The sequence below is a fragment of the Plasmodium fragile genome (genome assembly GCF_000956335.1).
Source record: "Plasmodium fragile strain nilgiri unplaced genomic scaffold supercont1.15, whole genome shotgun sequence".
Classification (NCBI taxonomy): Eukaryota; Apicomplexa; class Aconoidasida; order Haemosporida; family Plasmodiidae; genus Plasmodium; species Plasmodium fragile.
Window position 1 is genome coordinate 409,953 of NW_012192595.1, and position 22,137 is coordinate 432,089.

At 41.2% G+C, this 22,137-nt stretch overlaps 7 protein-coding genes across 7 annotated transcripts; 4 read left to right on the top strand and 3 right to left on the bottom strand.

The window, feature by feature from the left end:
- Positions 1-920: 920 nt before the first annotated feature.
- AK88_01755 (uncharacterized protein) lies at positions 921-2,534 on the top strand (the record flags this gene model as incomplete). The annotated part of the gene is made up of 1 exon (XM_012479390.1): positions 921-2,534. One exon carries the CDS (start codon positions 921-923, stop codon positions 2,532-2,534), a length of 1,614 nt encoding a protein of 537 aa, XP_012334813.1.
- Positions 2,535-2,849: 315 nt separating this feature from the next.
- AK88_01756 (uncharacterized protein) lies at positions 2,850-3,119 on the bottom strand (the record flags this gene model as incomplete). Its single annotated transcript, XM_012479391.1, has 1 exon — positions 2,850-3,119. One exon carries the CDS (start codon positions 3,117-3,119, stop codon positions 2,850-2,852), a length of 270 nt encoding a protein of 89 aa, XP_012334814.1.
- Positions 3,120-3,913: 794 nt separating this feature from the next.
- On the bottom strand, positions 3,914-7,467 carry AK88_01757 (uncharacterized protein; the record flags this gene model as incomplete). Its single annotated transcript, XM_012479392.1, has 2 exons — positions 3,914-5,155; positions 5,329-7,467. The coding sequence occupies 2 exons, from the start codon at positions 7,465-7,467 to the stop codon at positions 3,914-3,916; spliced, it is 3,381 nt and encodes a 1,126-aa protein (XP_012334815.1).
- Positions 7,468-8,646: 1,179 nt separating this feature from the next.
- AK88_01758 (uncharacterized protein) lies at positions 8,647-11,225 on the bottom strand (the record flags this gene model as incomplete). The annotated part of the gene is made up of 7 exons (XM_012479393.1): positions 8,647-8,691; positions 8,953-9,015; positions 9,142-9,214; positions 9,377-9,419; positions 9,566-9,622; positions 9,881-10,439; positions 11,148-11,225. 7 exons carry the CDS (start codon positions 11,223-11,225, stop codon positions 8,647-8,649), a joined length of 918 nt encoding a protein of 305 aa, XP_012334816.1.
- A 3,445-nt stretch (positions 11,226-14,670) lies between these two features.
- On the top strand, positions 14,671-16,252 carry AK88_01759 (uncharacterized protein; the record flags this gene model as incomplete). Its single annotated transcript, XM_012479394.1, has 2 exons — positions 14,671-15,396; positions 15,641-16,252. The coding sequence occupies 2 exons, from the start codon at positions 14,671-14,673 to the stop codon at positions 16,250-16,252; spliced, it is 1,338 nt and encodes a 445-aa protein (XP_012334817.1).
- Positions 16,253-17,550: 1,298 nt separating this feature from the next.
- AK88_01760 (uncharacterized protein) lies at positions 17,551-18,918 on the top strand (the record flags this gene model as incomplete). Its single annotated transcript, XM_012479395.1, has 1 exon — positions 17,551-18,918. The coding sequence occupies one exon, from the start codon at positions 17,551-17,553 to the stop codon at positions 18,916-18,918; it is 1,368 nt and encodes a 455-aa protein (XP_012334818.1).
- A 1,382-nt stretch (positions 18,919-20,300) lies between these two features.
- AK88_01761 (uncharacterized protein) lies at positions 20,301-21,542 on the top strand (the record flags this gene model as incomplete). Its single annotated transcript, XM_012479396.1, has 1 exon — positions 20,301-21,542. The coding sequence occupies one exon, from the start codon at positions 20,301-20,303 to the stop codon at positions 21,540-21,542; it is 1,242 nt and encodes a 413-aa protein (XP_012334819.1).
- Positions 21,543-22,137: the final 595 nt, after the last annotated feature.

Sequence of the window (22,137 nt, forward strand, 5' to 3'; positions counted from 1 at the left end):
GGAGAAAAGGAGAAATGGCTACATTAAGAAAGCTTCCCTAAAAAGAAGCACCTTACATTCCAGTGAGAACCTTTTTTTTTTTTTTTTTTTTTCACAGGATGACAATACTGAGTGGTGGGTTGTGCCCATCCTTCGTGCATTACCCAACAGTTTGCCATTGCCTCACCTGGTACCTGCGTTGGCCTTCTCACAAAAAAAAAAAAAAAAAAAAAAAAAAAAGCCCTTTTGCGGGTTGCCTCCCAAACATTGCTAGGATCTGTCAGGGATGACACCAGGGCTTACAAATTGTACCAATCTCGGTTACACTCACAACTGCAGTCGTGTTGCGCTTGACCATGTCGCGACAAAGCAAATAAAAATGTATACATACATGTTATAACAAGCAGGATGTGAGCACGAAGGAGAATATTTACCAACTGGGCAACTGTTACGTACAAAGAAGCTCTCGTGTAAGTGTAGCACCCTTTTTGCACATACCTACAGGGGGGGTGTGGCGGCCCACGAGCATTGACACGCTGCTTATAACGGCAAGTGACTCCCCACTGGAACATCTCTCCAAATACCCACATGCATACAAGCAGTTTTCACATTTTTATTTGCAAGAACCCACAGAAATAGGCTGCCCAATGTCGGATGGCTCATTGGACCACTCTAGACCCCACGCACATAATTACCAAAAAGGGGGGAATAAAAAAAATAAAAAAAAATAAAAAAAATAAAAAATTTTGGCTATGAAAAAGGGGATACCCCCTCACCAAAGAGGAAGGCTCAATTTTTTATGTGAAACGATCTGAGGCATCTGCCCAGCTCCGTAGTTACTCGGCCACATTTTCCATCCCGGATAAAAAAAAAAAAGGGACCACTTCATACCCGGTTGGCTTCGTCTAACCCCGTTATAAAAGTTCCCCCAAAGGTGCAGAATGAAAATTCGGAAGCACGATTTCGTCTTGATTGACGATGAAATGAAGTGCAGGCTGCACAAGGTGGTGGACATGAAAATTAAAATTAAAAAAAATTACCTCAACCTAATCTTCCTTGTGAATAAAAAATATGGATCCACATACACATACATAAATAACAAATGGGTTAGATGTAAAAAAAGTAAAAATAAATTAGACATTGATTTTTATACAGATATTAAAGGAACAAACAAAGACATTTTTCAGCATACGAATTCTCAAAAATTAACTGAAGAAAATATTGCAGAGCTGAAAGATAATGTGTGTGAGAATCCATACGAAGTTATACAAAAGTTGGTCGACAATTCTTCCACTTACAAGGAAAAAACTGTGATCTCGAAATTCAAATACGTGGAGAAGAAGCTGAAAAGGCACTTGTGTCAATTTACTGTGTATGAATGTAGCATTGTGAATTTGGTGAATTTTTATTACAAATATTTTCCTGAAAAAATTTCCTCCGTTAGGGTTGATTATCTCGCCAATTTGTTGTTCCACTTGAATAGAGACGTCCTTTTGTCCACGCGGCACGACTCCCAGGGGACGCAGCAACACACGCAGCAACACGCTCAGCAAAAAGGCGAGCACGGAGATGAAAAAGGCACCGAAGAATGCGCCGAAGAATGCACCGATGATAAGGAACACACACAAATGCTCCATGAGGAAGCGGAGAAAACGGCGAAACCGGACGACAATGCCAGCTCACACCAGTCCCTGTCCACGCAAAAACCGAATGTACTCATTTATGACGACTCCTTTGGTTTACTGATCAGTGTGCTCAACATTATTTATTCTAATCATGTTAATATTTTTTCTCTTGTTTATAAAAATGCTTCTAATGCTATCATCCCTAGCTTTGGAATTGGCAAAAGCACCAACGTCGCCAAGGTTAGCATCCTGCATGCGTCACACGCGACACGACTGAACACCGGGGAGTGGCTCGCCATCGACGGCAGGTGTGAACTCGTTGGGAAAGAGGCAGTACAGGGGGCACTAGCAGCAGCATCAAAGGGGGGTGAAGCGGCTACAGAAGATGACGTGGTTGAACAAGACGACATAGCCGAAGTGGAATGTCGCAAGAGGACAATAGACCAGGTCGACCACCCTAATGATGGAGGGCACGACCATGCTGGTAACCCCCCAAACAAGCGTGCAAAGAACGCCCACGAAGCGGAGGACCACGAAATCACGTCCAACAAACAATCACATCTTCAACACATGCTGATAGACCACATGAACAGCAGAGGAGCGGAAGCATTCGTTGTAATCATATCAAGTGACTTCATTTACCACACAAACACAGATGTGCATCTCCTCGTCGACACGCTCATAAAGGTGTCTTTAAAATTTCTGAAGAATGATAGCAAGCTAATTATTCAGACGGACGATTTAAATGTGTGTAGCTTATTCTTAAAGGGACTAATGGACACCAATTCTTTTATAAATATAAAGCTTAATGAATTTGTGTTACGAGAACAACAGGTCGTGAAACGGCGAACGCATCCAGTCATAAAAAATGCCAAGCTGGCTGATGGCTTTTTGTTAACTGCGCTCAAGGTCGAGAGAGGAGCAACCTAAATTTGCTCCATCCCACGGCGGACACAAAAAAAAAAAAAAATGTGTATAAAAGTACGTATATATATATATATATATATATATATATATATATGTATGCAATTGTGTGCGCATTTTTTCTTCCCACGTGGGGTGGAAAAGAGGGAGGATATATAAAGTGTGCATGCGAAACCGGGGGACAAAAAAAAAAAATGGTTATCAAGTGGTACCTCCACGAAGGGATGGAGCAAAATCCTGCCGACGGGTGTCACTCCTATTTTTTTTTTTTTTCCTGTTCCTCGTTCGGCTTGAACCAGTATAATTTGTGAAGACGTCGCTCTAAAATACGTTGTGCTGTCCCTTGGAAGACTTGAATTTATTTTTTCGTTCCTTCGAAATTTGAACTTTATCCATTTTTTTTTTTTTCATTTCCAACTGTTTTTTTCGCAATTCCATTTGTTCAACTTTCTTCTCGTACAATGCTTTTACGCTCTCTGGGATTTTCGCTGTGCTGAAATGTGTTCTCGCGTTTGGCGTGGTGAGCTTGACGGTGTAGTTTGCACATAAGCATTTGAGCAAGGACTTGGGCAGGTAAGCGCTGAGTGCCATTTTAAAGGGGTATTTACAGAGTGGACACGGGAGGGGAACAAACACGACGGTCAGTAGTTTCTCCTTGTTCTGTCAGCTGAACCCTTGAGGTGTATTATACCATCTCTTCCCGCAAAAAAAAAATGTGAAAAAAAAAATGTGAAAAAGAGGGCCCACGCGTGCTCATCTGTTCGTAATGTAGCTTCGGTATGTTCCTCTTTGTTGCGTTCTCATCAGTAATTCCTTCCTTGCGCCCCCCTTCGAGAAAATATATTTTGCCAAACAGTTCAACGAAGTCACCTGCACATACAGCAGGCTGCTCAGTCCGCCTGGATTGCCAAACTGAAGTATGAGTTATTTTCCTTGCACATGGTAAAAGGGACCCCAACTCGATGTGAAAGAGCAGCAACATTTGTTTTGTGCTTCCAGGGGATGCCAAGGGAAGCGGCAAAAAAGTCAAACCAAAGAGGTAAAAATATACATACATATATAATTCGAAAATGGCGCGATACATGAACGGGTGAAAAAAAAAAAAAAAAAAAAAAAAAAAAAAAAATCCGCCGCAGGCGCGTCGCCTGACCCGTTTCACCACACAAATATAATAAGATAAATGCAAGGAAGCGTTCACTTGAAGAAGAAATTACTTTTGTGGAGAAGAGACTGAAAATGTAAATACTCGCTTGAGGGATAGCTGCAATGTGTGCCTTTTACAAATTTAGTGACACCTGATTTAACTTAAACAACACTGGGTTTTTAAAAAAAAAAAAAAAAGTCAGCCACAACCTTATGGATGTACAAACGCAATGTCACAATTTCTATTTCTGCATCCAGCCCCCATGTGTATATTTTTCTCCCCCTTTTGAGACCCCCACGGTGCTGTTCAGATCGCTCAGACTCAGCCCGTTTTGCTCCTCGTCCGCTTGGCCGAGATGGTTTCCCCCTGCATGACGGTCATCGGTACAGTCTTCCTCTTCCGGTGCTGCCCCCTTGCACTTCATGGTGAGCTGTTTCTTAAACTGCTTAAAGAACATCCTACACCTTTTGTCATGTACATCCTCCTCGCTGGAATCGTCCATGTGGTCTCCTGCCCCCCCGGGAATTACACCGGTCAAGAAGGTAGAGTCTCCAATAAGACAACCCAATTTGTTCATGACTTCCGAGATGGACCCCATTTTCACATCAAGTGCATCTCCGATCTTTGTAGTAAGACGTTCTTTACCTCTAGTCATATTGTGGCTAGTTGAACCCACACAGTTGTTAACTCCGCCTGTTTCAAAACATTCCCTGTTAAAGTGCATGTAGGTTTCCCTTTTCCTGTGACACTGTTGAAAATTTAATGAGCTTCGTATCAATGTGGAGGTGTCATCCGCTGTTACATTATCGTAGAAGGAGAGGTGAATTTTATCTCCCTTCTCTTTACTTGTGCTTACACTTGGCAGATGTGGGCTGTACGTGGCTGTAAAGAATCGATCCAGTAAAGTAGAACTTCGCATATCATCATTGTAATAAACAGCCCCGTCTGGAAAATTCAAAACAGCTGAACTGCAAGTAGCCTTTTTTGAAAAATTTTCCATTCCTTTCATTTTTAAAAAATCCAAAACTGCATCTGATTTGGATCTTAAGAGACATTTTTGGAGAATATCGTCTTTTTCTTTTAAAATTTTTTTTTTAAAAAAGACAGCAAAATCGTCTGTCCTAAAAATTTTGGGTTTACCAAAGCAGGGTTTTTCGTGGCTTTTAGTGGAGGTAAGTTTTGGCTTGTCCTCCGCCATGCATTCTCCGACGCGTTCATCATACGGAGTGTTTTTTTGGGGTAAAGGTTGAACATGGTGCGGTGCGCTGTTCACAACATTCCTTTCGTCCTTCCTGTTACTTCTTATCGGGTGATCACTGTAATGGTGCGTTTGCTTATCCTCCTTGTCGTCCCTCTTTTCCTTCTTCAGCAGTGCCATCTGCCTAAGCGCTTTTTTGTTCTCCGTCCGTTTTAATACCCCTTCCAGAATGGACAAGGCATAAACTCTACTGTTTATAAACTTTCGTATGCTTCGCTTTTCTTCCTGCGCAGGTGTGTGAGAAAAAAAAAAAAAAACAGCGCATGATTTTGTCCTTTTCTCATCATAACAACATTTTTTTTGCTCATTTTACGCCTTTGTCTCCCCCACAGTGGGTTTTATTCGTTCGCTTGACGTGGTTACCACCAAAGAAGTGATGACCTGTCCAGCGAACTCACCTGACGCCGCTGAAACGACCCAATGACCGAAAAAAAAACAGACAACTGCCTGTGCATGTGCCTCCTCAGGAAAAGGCATAACAAAATGGAGAAAAACTTCAAGTACTTTTTCTTTTTCCGTTGATCATGTATGTCTACATCGATGAAGCTATGTATCAACGTGTTGCTCAGTACCACCTTCTTGTGGGAAAGCTGCTTATACATTTTAAAATTTTCTCTGCTTTTTTTTTTTGCAAATGGGGGTACCCCCAATTCATTGTGATGTACGACTTCCCCCTTTTGGATGGTCTCCGCGATGCTCCCTTCCTTCGTATTTTCATTCTCCTTTTTCGTCTTTTTTTTTTTCTTCTTCTTTAAAGGGGATCCTTCTTTATTTCCATCCTGTTGTAGTTCTTCCCCCGTGGATCTGAGAATTACCCTTTCGCAGCTTTTCCCCTCGTTGGGCATTTTGTTAAAACACCACAAGGGCATATCTGCCTTGCGTGGAAATGCGTTCTGTATGGTGTGTCCCGACACTGCGGAATGGGAACCCTGGTTTTTATTTCCTTGGTAGTTTTCCCCTGAGGGAACAATTTTGGAATATTTTTTGTAGACAGAACGGGGGACTCTTACGATCGAATATTTCCTCCAACTTGTTAAATAATTAAAAATTTTTTTTTTTAATATGTTATTAATTGTGTGTATTGAAAAAATAATTTTTTTTTTTTTTTTATCCTGTTCATATTCCTTCTGTTGTTTCTCTCCTCTTAGGACAACCTCCTCACTACTAACAAGATAGGCTGCTGTTTTGTGATAATCATGTGGGGGGGGCTTATTGTCGCCTCTTATTGGTTTATCTGGGCCCATCATCCAGCCACGTTTATTGAAGTCGCTTCTGTCAGCGCTGTGCATGTCTGTACGTTTCCCACCCCCTTGGAAAAACCCCGCCCTTTCCTCATCTCCTCTGCAAATTCGTTCTTCGTCCATCGGGCGGGAATACTTCTGCCTCTCTTTGTGTGTTTGCTCTTTGACTGGATCTTCGAGAGGGTTGCTTTTTGCACATTTTTGGAGGTCGTGGACAGGCAGGTGGGCTTGCTTAACATACATATGGGCTCTCTCCTGAGCCCCCCCTTCACACGTTTTAACTTCATGCCGCTCTACCTTGCGCACTGGGTGAAGTTTTCCCCCACTGTCATATCGCAACTGATGACTGTTCTCCGGGTCTGCATAGTTGTGGTAGTGGTCCCACGCATGACCAGCGTGACTTTTGTCGAGGGGGACATAGGGGGCGGGTCTCATCCCAGCATACGTGGTACACTCTTCTTCAAAACGGTTTATGTGTTTGTTTCTGTCAACAGGGTTTGGAAGCTCTCCTTGGGGGTGCTTGTTGCCGCCACTACGCTCATGATAATGACCGTCCGTTGGGTTACCATAATGAGAGGGCTGTTCATACTTTTGTCCCTCCCATGGGTATGGTACATCCCCTTTACCACTTCTTCCCTTTTCATATCCTATTGGGGATTCACTCGAGTAGCCATTCTCACCAGAGTACTTATCACTAATGGACACCTGTATGGGATGCCACATTTTCTTGTGTCGAAAATATGTTCTCATGTCCCCTATATGGGAGTTTACCTTTTCAAATTTTCCTTTTTGTTTGTTCCATTCAATACTGACATCTAGGTTTATATTAACTTGTTGCTGATCATGGTGATGAGGACACAGGTTGCTTCTCTCCTCCATGGGTCTTGCCATTCCTCCTTTTTTCACATCGCTAGGTTGCCCAAACATCCCATGTTGTCCACCAAGGGGGTCCACTTGTCCGCTGCATTCTGAACAGCCATTTTTCGTTTGTCCATTTTCACCTGAACAGCAATATTTTTTTTTTTCCCCAACATAGTTACTGACATATTTTTCGCTTAATCCCTTTTGCTGATTAAATGTTTTTTCAGCTTTTTTTTCGTAAAATGTTATTAGTTTTTTTTTTTCCTTTTTTTTCCCTGTGCCTGTATTTATCCCATCGCAGCAACTCTTCTCATTCCGTTTGTCCTTCCTGGCATTTGTGACGTCGTTTAGGTACCTTTCTTTAATTTCGTTCAGGGAGATGACTCGCTTTTCGGAGTTCTGTCCCTTCCTGTGCACCCACCTGATGGTGGACATCGCGAAGGGTGAAGCGGGGGAGAAGATAAGAAAAGTATTTATTGACCGAATCGGTCCATGTCCATCCCCGTGTAGACGCTCTACCTAAGATGCGGTTGTGTAGGTCTTTCCCACGCGCTGCTTATTAGGGGTTCGAAAGGGAAGAAACAGGACAAAAAAACGCAACGTCTCTACAATTGGAGAGTCGTGGGTACTGCTCTAACCAGGCTGGTATCATCCTGTGCAGTGCGCTTCATTCCGATTCACACGGCTCCATTTCGCTCCGCTTGGCCTTTTTTTTTTTTTTTTTTTTATTGCTCCTCTTTTGGCAATCCGCTTACACGCCAAATGGTGTGTCTTTTTAAAGCGAAGATAAAAAAAAAGCTTCATTCATTTTTAAAAACAAACATAGTTTTTTATTTTAAAATAAAAAAAAATAAAAAAATAAAAAAAGTGGGATAATTAATGACACAACATGGGCACGTAAGAAAAAAAACATCTTTCGTGTAATATGTTTAACAGAAGACATAAAAATACATGCCCCTAGTGTGGAATGATTTCGCAACAAGGGTGCACAGGTGGTAGTGCAAGGGAGATAAATTACAATGGGGGTGAGGTGCGAAGTGAAAACAATGCCTTTACACTACGTCGTTTATAAATAAAATAAAGTGAAACAAAGGAGTGCCGTTTTTACTCAAAAAATACAGGTAAAAATTGGGACCAATAATAGGGGTAAAAAGTGGGTTTAATAAAAACTGCGTAAAAGGGTTTTGCCCCCAATGGGGCAAAGACAAACAGCACAAAGGACGCCCCTCCCCCCTCCCCCCCCCAAAAAAAGAGGCAAAACTTTGCACCCACAAATGGCTTGCACGGGGGAGTTATCATCTGTACTACATTTTTTTAATTTGATGTGCTCTGTAACGAATTGCTACAATTTTGTGAAGACCTCCATTTGTGCAATCTGTGTTTTACAATCTGATTTACCACTTCGCTTTAAAATTTCCATTTTCATTTCGCAACTGCCTCCACACATTTACTGCTACACACATGCAGAAAGGAAAAACACCATGTGGACTGACTACGGTCAACTGTTAGTTCTTCTAATCCTCCTCAATGAGAAAAAAAAAAAAAAAAAAGGCTGTAACATTTTAATGTGTATTTTTTTCCCCATAATAAAAAAAAAAAAAAAAAAACACGTCATTATTTTATTCCAAATCTGAGGGCCCTGGCTTTCAGTTTATCACTCTGCATGGGTGTAGAAAAGAGTTTTAGTGGGATGACATGGGAGTAGGGGTATGGCTCAAGGTGCAGACACACACCTCCACGTAGGAGCTTCTTTACACGGGAGGATGCCATTGCTCGTAATCACATCGTCGAGGTGTTGCACGCGCAGTCATGTGTAAGATGTGGTGTCACCACCTCTGCTGGTGCACTCACAGAATAGCAACACAGGGGGCATATATACATATATATAATCAGGCGCGCTCAGTTGGCAGTGGGGCTTACATCTTGGATCAAGCCGAACCTCTCGGCACGCTTCCTCTTCATTTCGGAGTCGTTCAGCTTTCCCTGCGTAACGGACGTGATTAGGTAAAAATGACGAGTGAAAAAAAAAAAAAAAAATGGGAAATGCAAAATGAACGAAATGACAATTGGGGGGAGGGGGTCAATTTTTGGCACAGACGGATTTGTTACCTTGTTCAGGCCAAAGCGCTCCGCTCTCTTCCTTTTATTCTCCTCTTCCATTTTATGAGTCACAATGCAGAATCTGTAAAAATGGGGTTGAGCGCGGTCATGTGAAGTGAGCTGTATGTGGGGGGTATAACCCCTTAGGGAGGGTACAAAACGCGCGAAGGAAAATGCACGTTCATCTTTTTTTTATTTATTATTATTATTATTTTTTTTTTTTTTTTGGGTGCTTCTTTATTACCTCTTGGCTCTGGACTCTAGGGCATCATCCTTGGAAACGACGCCTGCGTTGGGAAATGGGTAGAAAAAAAAAAAAGAGTCAGCAAAAGTGGGTTTCAAATTTAGGCGGACAATTTGCAGAGAAAACACGTCTTGCATGGAGCGAACGGCGCAATTTGGTCTGCCAATCACACTGATGCACTTTTCATACCGAATCGCTTTTTTCGCAGCTCCCTCTTTTTCTCCTCCGTCAGGTAAAGATTATCTTCTGCAAAAAAAAAAAAAAAAAAAAAAAAAAAAAATATGACAACAGGGAATGCGTAGGCGGTTAAGGCGATTCTAAAATGATGACTGGTCGTGATAAGTAGCGCAACCCATGCCAAACCTCGGTGCAAAGAAATATGTTACACACGCATGCACATGCATTTTTTTCACGTTTTCGTGTTTTTTTTTTTTTTTTTTTTACAACGCTTCCACGTTTGCGCAGTGCCACCCTTGTTGGGCGCACCTGTCTTTTATTACGAACCTGGCGAGGAAAGAATATTTTTCTGCAGGGTGTTTTTCGTGGACAAGGAACTCTCCGAAAAGGTAATTTTAGGAATGACCATTTTGGTTTTCTTTTCATCATCATTGTTTTGATTTGTGTTTTTATTTGCATCCGTTTTCTTTTCATTTTTTTTATATTTGGATCCTTCATCTTTTGTATTCGAAGATAAAATGTTTTTCAAATAATTTTTCATTTTTCCCAAGCCCGCTGTGTTAAAATCGTCTTCTCTGTTATTAACTAATAAAATTTTTTTTTTTTTTTCAGACCCAATAAATGGTGATGAAGAAGACTTGTAATTGATATTTTCTTCTTCGCCACTTCCTCCTCCTTCTAACTGATTAATATCCTTTTGGGATTTCTCAACAGGTTGTTCTGAGTTGTTCAGATTGCCTCCTTGTGCATCCGTCGATGATGAAGCTTCCAGGTTTGTCCCCTGGTCGGAGTTCCCTTTATGGTTTCCGCTATCTAATATGTATGGACTGCTCACCAGATGGGGGTTTTCTTTTTCATAATTTAATAGCCGTTCTAGAAGCTCGTTCTGTGCGATTTTTTGGGTTTATTCAGAAAAAAAAAAAAAAAGGGGGTGGGGCGGGTAAAGAATATGAAAAGTATAATTGCTGAATAAGCGGTAAAACGCCATAACGAATTTTTTTTTTTCTTCTTTTTTTTTTTTTTTTTTTTTTTTCTCAAAATCGGGGTGATTGCGCAGCGGTTGTGGTGGCAGCGGCGAGGGGCATATATAAAATACACATGTACTGCACGCGTGGTATGTAGGTATATTTTATGTATGTATATTTTTTTTTATGTACATATATATGTTCGTGCGCTTGCAATGGCGGAGCGGCTATCATCAACTACACGTTATGCGCACGTACAGCAGGCCCGAACAACGACAACCCGATGCGGTGCGCGTATTTCGAAAAATATTTTTTTTTTCTTAATAATATAATGTGAAGGTCTACATGGGCGGGGCGTACGTCACAACAAAATGAGTCCGCAAATGACAGAAAATGTACGGACAGGCAAACAATACAAAACATGTACCACGTATCTCTAAATAGGCGCCTAGAAATTTTATACTACGCATCATTAACGACATGACAACCGCATTTCTGCAAGAGCGTTTTTTTTTTTTTTTTCCTTTTCTCTCGCCAAGGCGCACGGTCTCGTGAAGTAATATATACTTGTGTCACCACCGCGTGCAAGCAAGTTTACAACGCTGTATATGTATACAACGGGGTTGTACCTTCTTTCCGTGGGATGGAAGCCCTCTTTTGGCTAACAGGTCCTTTAACTCTGAACACTTCAAATTTTGGTAGTTCATTTTTTTAGTAGCTTTTGCTCACAGGCTCGTTTTTTTTTTTTTTCTTCCTCGATCCTTTGAAGCAGACGTGTGATGTGGATAGGTTTTGTTATGGGTAGGAGAAACAGGGTGGACGCAAAGGCGGTTGGCAACAAGCGGGGGGGAGGGAGGGTGCAGAAGAAATAAAATAGTGTCCACTGTTACGTGTGGGGCTGCAATTTTTTTTGTGTGATACTGCCCAGGAGTGTGCCCTGCGGGTTTGAGACTGTCCCCACTTTGTAAGTAAGTAAACGATAATAATAAAACGCGCGATCGGTTATAAAAGTCAAGTCATTGTGAAGCTGTACAGGAATACCGATTTGCGTATAAGAAGCAAACATGTATATTTTTTTTTTTTAACACTTTTTTGGCGTTCGTGGTGGATTCAAACAAATGTGGGTTTTGGGCCAACGGAGGAAATTAAAAAACAGGAACACAAAATATAAATGCGCATGTAAATAAATTAAAAAGGGTTGCTCGGGCACATGTGCGTGCATTGGGTTGGGAGCGTTTTTTTTTTTTTCTTCAGCCCTTTTTGTTGCGTTTTTTTAGGGCGTTCGTTTTTGCCGTATTGTTGCCGTATTTTTGCTGCGTTTTTGTGCTGTGTTTTTCCTGGGGCACTATTTTTTTTTTTTTTTTTTTTTTTTTTTTTTTTTTTTGACAGGTGCCACGTAAGGCCCCCATGTCGAATAGCTAATTGGCTTTATAAAAAATTGTTCGACCTGCCGCATGCCTGCCTGCATATACCTAGGGGGTGTGCCTTTTCCCAGCAAGTAATTGTAAGCTTATTTCCACAGTGGGAATTGCATGGGGCGCACCTGGAAGGAGTATGTATGACGCTATGCAGTCGGATAAAAATAACATGTACCTCCCGTGTGGCAATAAATAACAAAGCGCTGTTTTGTTTTAAAAGGTTCATGCAAGAGTGTATAATTACGGCAAAACAGAATTTGTCCTTGTGCTCTTTACGCCGATACATATAAGGGCAAAGCGGACAAAGTGGATCCTGTATTGGTGATGTCACTGAGGTGTGTTTTGTGCATACGACCTGGCACATGCTTATGTGTACGCCTTCCAAACCCCCTGAAGCGTGATAAAATTTCGCTAAGTTGAAGGAACGTCTTATTCTTAATAGGAGAGTTAAATGAACACCCTCTACGGGCTGCACACCTACGGCGCAGCAAGTCAGAAACAAAAATCCTATTTAAAATAACGCAAAAAAGGAGGCAAGTAAAAAAAAAAAAAAAAAAGGTCCCTTTACCATACCCCAGATACGGCGTACACATTCGTAACTTTGCTTGTCGACCGTCTACGTTGATCACCTAATGTGTGAAGGGTCTGAACGTGGCATATCCCTGTGGAAGACAAGACGCTTCTTTTCGAGGTGGCAAAATGGGGCATCATTCCACTTCGCTTACCAAAGGAGAAAAAGGGCCTCTTAACTCCACACGCGCACGTGTATTCATATGCACATAAACTCTTACCGGCGTGGCAAATGGAAAAATAAATCATTTTTCGAAAACTCCAAAGAGGACAGATTGTTACGAAGTGGAGGCTTGTATGAAGTCACCCCATAAAAGGTCACGCATCATAAGAACAAATATAATGTGTACACATCAGCCCTCTTCCTTTTGCGTAATTTTTTTTTGTTTTTCATTTTATGTACCACTTGCCCTGTGAGACAATAAAGTAAATTAACACCGCACCAATGTAACAATAGAAATTCGCGCCGCGTTTAAAGGGATTCATTAATGGTGCATACATTTGTTTGTTTCGAAAGTGACAGGGGTCATGGATGAGAGTTCCTATCGTGGTACGTTCCACCGTGCGAACAAAGCACGGTTAAAGTTATATCTCCTGCTGGTAACAGTGGTAGGGAAGAAAGGGACGCCTTGTCCCCCAAGGCGGTCTTATAGGGATTCTGCCATGATATGTGGCTTCAACACTGTTTAAACATCGCTTACTTCTGCATATGTTTTGCCCGTATCATTTTGACGGTGAAAATTTCACAGCAATATGTGAAGCAACCTGCAATGCAGCATCTTCAGAGTACCGTTTTACACGCATTGCTTTATTTTTCCACCGTCCATTTATTCCGGTTATGTCCTCCACCCTATTTGTAAACCTGATTAAACTCTTCAAATTTTGTTGCGTCCCCTGCGCAATGTCTAGGTACAGCCCACTCCTACGAGGTGGTCGCTGAATCAAGTTTGTTTATTTATTTATTTTTTTTTTTTTTTTGTGCAGTTTTGTGCCAACGCTCAACACTACGCAATTTTTATGCAGTGTATGTTTAGCTACTTTTAGGCCATATGGCAATTTGGGGGTTAATTTTTTAAGCCTTTTTTCTTCACCTACCCTCCCTCCCTTAGTCCTTTATTTTCCTCCCCTTTTTTATGCATCTAGAGGATTGGGATAAGCGCTTACATGTTTACACGCTTGCACTTGCACGCGTTCCATTTGCGTACCCCCACGCTCTTCCATTTTGTAACCACTCCTGTTAAGAAGCATGCACGATGCGCGAACAAAATGCATCGCACGAGCCTTACATTTGTACATGCAATATGTATTCCGCACTTAGGCACGTACCTGGAAGTGCCCTTTTGAATTACACACCACTGACGAGCCTAAAGCCAAGTTCATTACCTTATTGCGTCATTTCGTTTTTTACTGCGTGCGTTCTTTCTTATTATTTTTTTTTATTTTATTTTTTTTTTTTTTTTTGAGGATTTACCAACAGCACACACTTCACCTAAACCCATATAAACACACTACTAACTCGCTAGCCTACTGCATTTACATTCGCACCCACAATTACGCATATGCAGATAGAGTACCATATGTACATGGCCCTGCTATGTAAACTATTCCTGTTTGTACATTACGCGTTAAGAAACATGCACGTAGGAAAAGGTCATCTGAGAGGTGATGTGTTTTATTTATTTTTTTTTTCTTTTTGACGACTGTCCTTTGGCTTTTGCTTTAAATGAGTGTTGAACACCTCTTTCACCGAATTTCCGTTTCATTCCATGTGTACCCTTCCTTGAATGTGTATTCCGGCACGCTTGCGAATCTGCACTGCTATTGCATCTAGTCTGTGGCATTCCGCGCCCATCACAAGACAAATGAGTATACATAATATCACTTCAAAACGCTGTAAAGAGTAGTACCCACCCCACTTCCTTGAGTTTACCTCATTTCTAATGTGTTACTTCCATCGCCATTTCGTCCTTAGCCGTTATCGTTCTGTGTCATTTGACCTGACTTAACTTTACCTTGTTTGTGTTTGTTGCTTGTGTGTTTTCTTTTTTTTTTTTTTCACCTGTGGAGCTTCTCACATTTCGACAGCTGCGAAGCTATCACCCCTGGACTACCGCCAGCCACTCCCCGCTTTGGACTAGCCAGTTTTCGATTGCCCACTTGCAGAATGAAAAATTGTGTAATTTTACTTTTTCTGTTTTGCGCATGTATCAAGTATGTGAGTAGCCATGCGGATCAAATAATTAACGAGAAATTAACAAACATAGTTTTTATGAGTTGTAATTACCAAAGAGGGAAGCCAAATGAGAAGCTAATAAAATCGGTGGAAAAGAAGAAACCACAACTTATGCTCTGGGTTGGAGATTATTTTTACTCAGAATGTAAAGACTTGAAATGCTTGCACGAAGTTTATGATTATGTTAAGAAGGATCCCTTCTATATAGGGTTAAAAAAAAAGTTTGTAATTGACGGAATATATGATGATCATGATTATAATAAAAATAATGGAGATAAACTGTATGAGTATAAGAAGGAAAGCAAAACGCAGTACTTAAATTATCTGAACGTTCCAAAAAATGACGTGAGGTACAAAAGAAATGGTGCATATATTTCGAAATTGTATATAGACCCGGAAAATGAAAAGAATCAAGTGAAAATTATTATTTTAGACACCAGATATAACAAAGACCCGTACCCCTTTTATGCGCCTGACTCATACCATGACAGTTTCATGCATATGTTCGTCTCGTTCGTTGTGCGCTTTCACGCTGCTCTGTTCGGTCTACACTGCGACAGCAAGAATGACATTTTGGGCAATGAGCAGTGGGCGTGGCTGGAGAAGGAACTCACCAACTCGGGTGCGCGCGCGCACATTGTCATTTCGTCCACGCAGGTAATGGGGCCATAGAGGGATTCATAAATAGGATGGGCACATGGGAAGATAGACAAGTGGACAGATTGAGTGATTGAGAGATAAATAGCTAGCTACATGGCTAGCTCGAAAAAAAAAAAAAAAAAAAAAAAAAAAAAAAAAAATATTACAACCGTTTTGCCTGCACGGGTCATAATATTTTTGTTCATTTTGTATACCATGTGGTGTGCTCACTTATTCCCCACTTTCTCATCCTACCTCGCAGATTTTCTCCAACCATGTAGTGAACGAGAACTGGGGATTAATGCCATTCGCCCAGAAGCGACTAAAACATTTGATGAATAAAACCAAGCCCAAGGGGTTAATCTTCCTAAGTGGTGATGTGCACTTTGGAAGCATAATTGGAAACGAAGAGAGTGTGTTGGAAGTGACAAGCAGTAGCGTAAACCAGGAGAACATATTGAGCTACATCAACAAGTATTTCATTTGTTTCTCCACTTATTTTCTGAACAAGAAGACTCCCTTCGAGTTAAACAGAATATTTGCATTTAACAATTTTGGCTCAATTAACATATCATACATAAACGAGGACGAAATAAAAATAAAATCTGTTATCCATGACTCGGATGGTAATGAAATTATAGTTGGCAACCAAACGTTTAATAAAAAAAAAAACGCGTATCAGAAAACACAGAACTTACATTTATTGCATGATGACATAGCGACGTTCACGTGTAAGAGCAAGGCAAAGGTGTTTATAAACGTCATAATTTACATCCTGTTTGTCTTGTGGTTTTTGCAAATTATTTACATCTTTTGTAAGCTGCTCGGGTGTTGTAAGAAAAAGAAGGTCGCAGACAAAACCAAGGGTGAGTAAGTCCTGTTGCGACACGAACCTAACTCAATATTTCGCTTTTATCTTGTTCATTTGAGTAGCCTATTTTTTTTTTTTTTTTTTTTTTTTTTTATTTTCCCCCCCACGTGTGCCTCTGCAATTTGGGGGTGGGGGGTATACTTTTTTAATTTTTTTGCCTGCGGCAGATAATCTGTTTCCACGTTCGTTGCACGTTGCGGAGAACAAGTTAATTTATCGCTGTGTTGGTCTGCCTTTATTCAGCACTACGTAGCCCATTTTAATTTCCCCTTTGCACATAGTCCCTAAAAACTTACTTTTTTTTTTTAATGATCATTAATCATCTCTATACCGTAAGAAAGACACATCAACCTTCCTAGGATAATTGAACAGTGACAACATGGCGTACCATGCTTTATGAAGAGTTGTCTGTCCATCTTTGAGTTCTCTGTGACTGGGTGGTGATGTGTAGGTAAATAATTACACTCTGCTGTGAAGGTTACACGAGGTTGATTCGAGAAGATATTAGTTTACCCCTCTCTTTCGCATCACATGGAAGGATCCCAATCACGTGGTATGTTAAATATAGGTTTGAGAAAAGCATGGAAAGTTATCTCACGTCTGCTGGCGAAGCTGAGCAAGGGTATCCCACCTCAAATCAAGCGGTAACTCTGACGACATGCGCTCACGTAAGAAGGGGGGAAGACAAAGTCATTTACAGGATGGATGAGAATAACCGCTACAGTGTTGTAGTCCTAAATTAGTAGGGCTATCTTTTTTTTATTTGCCGTTTATCTGGGTGTGTAGAGAGGGTATAAACCTGCGCACGGGATGGTAACGACTGAGGAAAAAATCATCAGGCAGGAAAAAAGTTGTCTATTTGGGAGCACAACAACGGGATTTTTTGTTCGTTTTTCCTCCACAAAATGGGTAATTAAATCATTCATATATGTGTACATAAGCGTATGGCTCAGTAGAGCAATTTTAGCGGCGGCCTAATTTTCCAGGGATGCTATTATTAAGTTTTCCAATTTTGAGCCCCCTCCCCACGACATGTGCAATGCGTAAAAAAAAAAAAAAAAAAAAAAAAAAAAAAATACAACATGTGCCACACGTGCACTGTGTGGATTTTTTTTTTCCCCATTTTGCCGTGCATTCACACAAATCTACATTTTGAAAATATTTTCCCCCTTTTTTGTGGTTTTCGCTAAAATGCACATTTGTGCTTGTCTGCTTGACTTCTTTACCCACAATTTTAAATTTTTTAAAAAAATATATTTCCTTCTTCGGACGTACAAGTTGTTTGCAACGTGACGGATCAAATGGTGAGACTGACTTGGACCCAAGCGGTCGCTCTGACCTTCCTCACCCTGTTGCTTGCTAAGATAAGCTCCGTGCTGAACCTGGAGGAGGCGTTCTTCAATGGTAACCTCAGCTTTGGAATCAACTTGTCTAATTTGTTTACCGATAATCATGTGAAGGTAAGCGAGTTGAAGATAAATTGTGCATACTTGTTTGATCCATCCCCTCGAATCGATTTGGACTTGGCGTTATCTGCTCTAAAAGGGGTACAGGCTATTGGCGAAAGGGGAAGCAGTGGTGGAAGTGAATGGGAGGACAAGACTTCCACAACAGGGGGCGCTTCTCCCAATGGAGGGGGAACAAACTCATGGAGCCGAATAACCAGAGAAGACTTTTTTAAAAAGGAAGAGCACACGGAAGACCTCATGAAAGGTATGCCCATGCCTTACCACATAAACAACATTTCAGATGTGGTTCGAGAGATCAATTTTTATTTCAACCAAGGGAGTAAAACAGACAGAGAAGACCTAATCTACAAAGGAACATACACACCGGAGATTTATACAGATGTGTATATAATCATCGCAATCACATTTATGTATTGTTTTTGTATTAAAATAATTTGTGCGGGATATATGAGGGGGAAGAATGTTGCGAAGAAATACATAGCAAAAGTATCGACCTTGTTTTTCTTTTTTTTAATATTTAAAAATTTGTTGAATTATTTACCAGCCATGTTATCCTCAACCGTTTGTCTCATCATGACATTTTATTTCTACTCCGTATCCATGGACCCTTGTGAACAAATACATTTTTTAAAAAAATCGAGCATTAAAAAAGAACCCATAGGATGGGTGCTAATCGTATTTGCAGAATCTATAATCATTGGAAATATTTTATACCATGCTGTATGTACCCCTCGCGTGTTAACCATTTTGTCCACCTATGTACCAAGTGAAGTGTTGCTAAGGATTATTTGCCTCCTTTTTCTTTTACTAATTGGGTACATGATATTTTTACTAATGATAAGTAACCTTGTATCAGCAAAGAAGGCACAGAATTTTGTATTTTCCTTCACATCATCCTATTTAATTGTATCCTGCTGTACATATTTTTACAATGTGTTTTCTCTGAGGGTGTGGACGAGTACCAGAATATTTCAGATCGAACCCATGATGTTTTTTTCATACTCTCCTAAATTTGTTTTTAATGCTCAAAATGGAATTGCGTTGGCTTTTACGTTTGTGATCACGGCCTTGTCTATGTCGATGCCAAAGGTGATGAAAATTGCCAGAGGGTTATTTGCCCAGGGGGGGAAACGGAAAAAAGGGGACTCCTCCTCAGGGGCGCCCAGCGCGTACGACATTATTCTGAACTGCTTTGCTTGACCAGTGTGTAAAAGGTGGTGGATATATATCGATGCAACAATGGCAGCATGGATAGAACAAATATGGGGAGAACATTTACCGGATGCAAAACTAGTGCCCGAGAAAGGAGACAGAGACTTTTCATATTCTGCCGTGCACAAAATATACCCCTTCCATTTTTAACATGTGCCCCTTTTATAGCCTTTCCACCGAAAATCGCTCCGTTGTGTTTGACCTATAGTGTGTTTCAAATGTATTCTCTGCGCACGGAGCCGCATTTGCAGCGTTCTGTGCCCGCCTGATCGTTCATATTTTGCCCCTTTTTTTAAGGCGTAAAAACGGTAAAGGAGAAATTGACCAACTTGACGAAATTTTCCTTTAAAAACTGGAATACGAAATAGCACCAGTGTATATAATTTTTTTTTTTTTACAAATGCAACGTCGTTTGGTTAAAAATTTTGTTGTAACTTTTCGAGCTAGCTAAAATGTTAGTTTTTTTTTTTTTTTTTGTTCTAGCTATTTGCTTCATGACGACATAGTAATTTAAATATATTTTTTTTTTTTTAGTTCTCCTAATTTGTATGACAGCCCATGAATATGTTTGTTTTGAATGGGCACTTGAAATGTTAACTGCTACATGCGCAACTGGTGTGGGGGTCTGTGTTGGGAAGGAATAAGAGAATAGTAACATGAGGATACCAATTCTTCGTTCCTTCTCCGTATGCACAGCATAGAGGTTGCTGTTTTTGCTACCATCCGCGTCTTTAAAAATTTGTAAAATGAGCACTTGAATGAGGAAAGGCATACATATCCTTCGCTTCCTCCCCAACCAAGTGCTGCCTACTTGTACTCTGACACTTACCCCCTGTTGGGGACAGACTGTACATAAAAAGTTATGCATCCTATTGGGCCTCTTTTTAACAACCCCGCTAGTTGCGAAAACGACATAAATGAAGGGGAAATCTTTGGTAACCTTTGCAGTAAGCCTTGGGGAATACCAAAGTAGGTGATGTTTTTTCCATTTTCTCTTGCAGTTGGGTTTGCTTGGCAACAGTTTGCGTATAGGCTGCGCCAGAGGCTGCTGCTGCTGTGTGAGAAACCGCTTGTCGAACGACCCCCGTTGGAGGAACCATCACGAAGAAGACGAACGTACAACACGTATGCGTGAATGGACAACCGGAAGGGAAGCATAGTGCATGCGTTCAGGCAGGTATGGCCACGCGTCTCTGCACTCTTCACCCCCCATTTTAAGAGCAGCAGTGTAGTGGTTTCGCTGCGTGATAGCGCTATCTAGTTTTTCTTTTCTTTTTTTTTTTTGCGGGGCGGTTCGATGCGAAACCGATTAACAGCCAAATAAGTGAAGCAAAAAAAAGGAATACACTTCACCAAGTCGGCGAGATAAAATGAGGAAGACGTGCCAGGTGTGCAAGCAGAAGCTGTACCAGTACGTGTGTCCCTCCTGCGAAATCGTCTACTGCAGTCTCGAATGTTACAAAAAGCACAATGATGAGTGCGTGCACAATTTCCTGGACAACCAAGTGAAAGAGAATATAAAGAATAATCAGCTGACCGATTTAGACAAACGCGAGTTCAAGTTCAAGCTCAGGAAATTTTATGAACAAGGCGGCGAAGGCGCAGAACAGGAAGGGGAAGACGAAGACGATGAGGAAGTCGCTGATGGGGAAGAAGCGGGAATCGGTGATGAAGAAGAAGATGCTAAGACAGAAGCGGGAATCCCTGATGAGGACGTCGCTGATGAGAAAGTTGCTGACGAGGAAATCGCTGACGAAGCAGGGTCGGATGCGCCTGCCGCCTCACCGGGTCATGGACACCTGAAGAAATGGTGCATTAGCAACAAACGGTACAAGGTGCTGACGGAGCTGGCCAAGAGCGACCAGCTCAAGTTGGACCACCTGACGCAAACAGAGCAGAAGCAGTTCTTCTCATTTCTAAAGAGTAACGACATGAATGCATACTTGGAAAAATTCCAACCCTGGTGGCTAAACTGTGTCATTAAAAAGGTCCCAACACCTGAACACATTTGCTGCAACAAGCGTGTAAGTGAAAATGTCAAGTTCATGATAATCGAGATGGTCTACTCCTACTGCTATTTGTTACGCATTTTTAATGAAAGCCTTGATGGTAAGGAGTTGTGTTACTGTTTGCTTTACATGGCTAGCTCCCTGAACAGATTTAATCTGCCCGAAAGCAACGTGTACAACACAGTGAATAATTTATTTCAGAGGATCCTCGAAAATGATGAAATCGCTCGAGAAAAAGGTATACTGTACAATGTCATCACCGATGTTACAATTATTCTCAAGCTAAAAGATCTGTTACTTAGGTGTTTGTATGAAACAAAAAAGTTTTTTAAAAAGCAAATAAAAAAAATGAATTGCAAAAAGGATAAAATGGATAGTAGTGTCAGTGGCACTAAAAAAATGGCTGCACTATTACAGGAAGAAAAACATTTTAAATATGTGAATAAGAAAATTACCTTTCTTTGTAGCTACGCCAACTACCACTATGATGTGTTTGACTCCGTGACAAAACAACTTGAGCGATTCTACAGTGAGCAGAGCAGGGGGATGGCCCTTGCGTCTAATGAGAAACGAGAAATTGTACTCTCTAAGGAGATGCCGTAAAGAAAAGGGGGGTGTACCCTCACCATGCGTTAAACTGCTGCCCACCACATGTGTGTCACCATCGCAGTTGCGTTAACCAAACTGTCGCTGCAAATTATTTTTTTTTTCATTTGTAGTTGCCATGTTGGGCGTATTCAAAATAATTTTTTGTGCGAAACGTTTGGGTGCTCTCATTTGAGCGCTTTTTTTTCGTGTTGACCAACCTGACTTGTAACCGGCCCTGCCCGTTTGCCTCTTTTCATTTCTCCCCTACGTGGGAACACACGCGTATATAAACACCTATGCGGAAGCGTCCACCCATGCAAGCCGCTTTTTTGCACCTTAACTTCCAGAGTCCATTCGTTCAATTCCCACCCGGGGGAAAGGAACTTCTCGAAGTTTGGATGGATCCCTCCCTCCGTTGAGTTCTCCCTTTGAGGGGCAGCAGAGATAAGGCACCGCATGCAGATCAGGGGGGAGGGTGTAAAAAAAAAAAAAAAGAAACGCACGAAAAATGTGTAAACTGCAAGATGGAGGAATCGCGAAAATGAAAACCTCTTCCCCCCTCCGTTCCCTCCTCCTCGGCAACGCGTGTGACACGAACGTGTAAAATGGG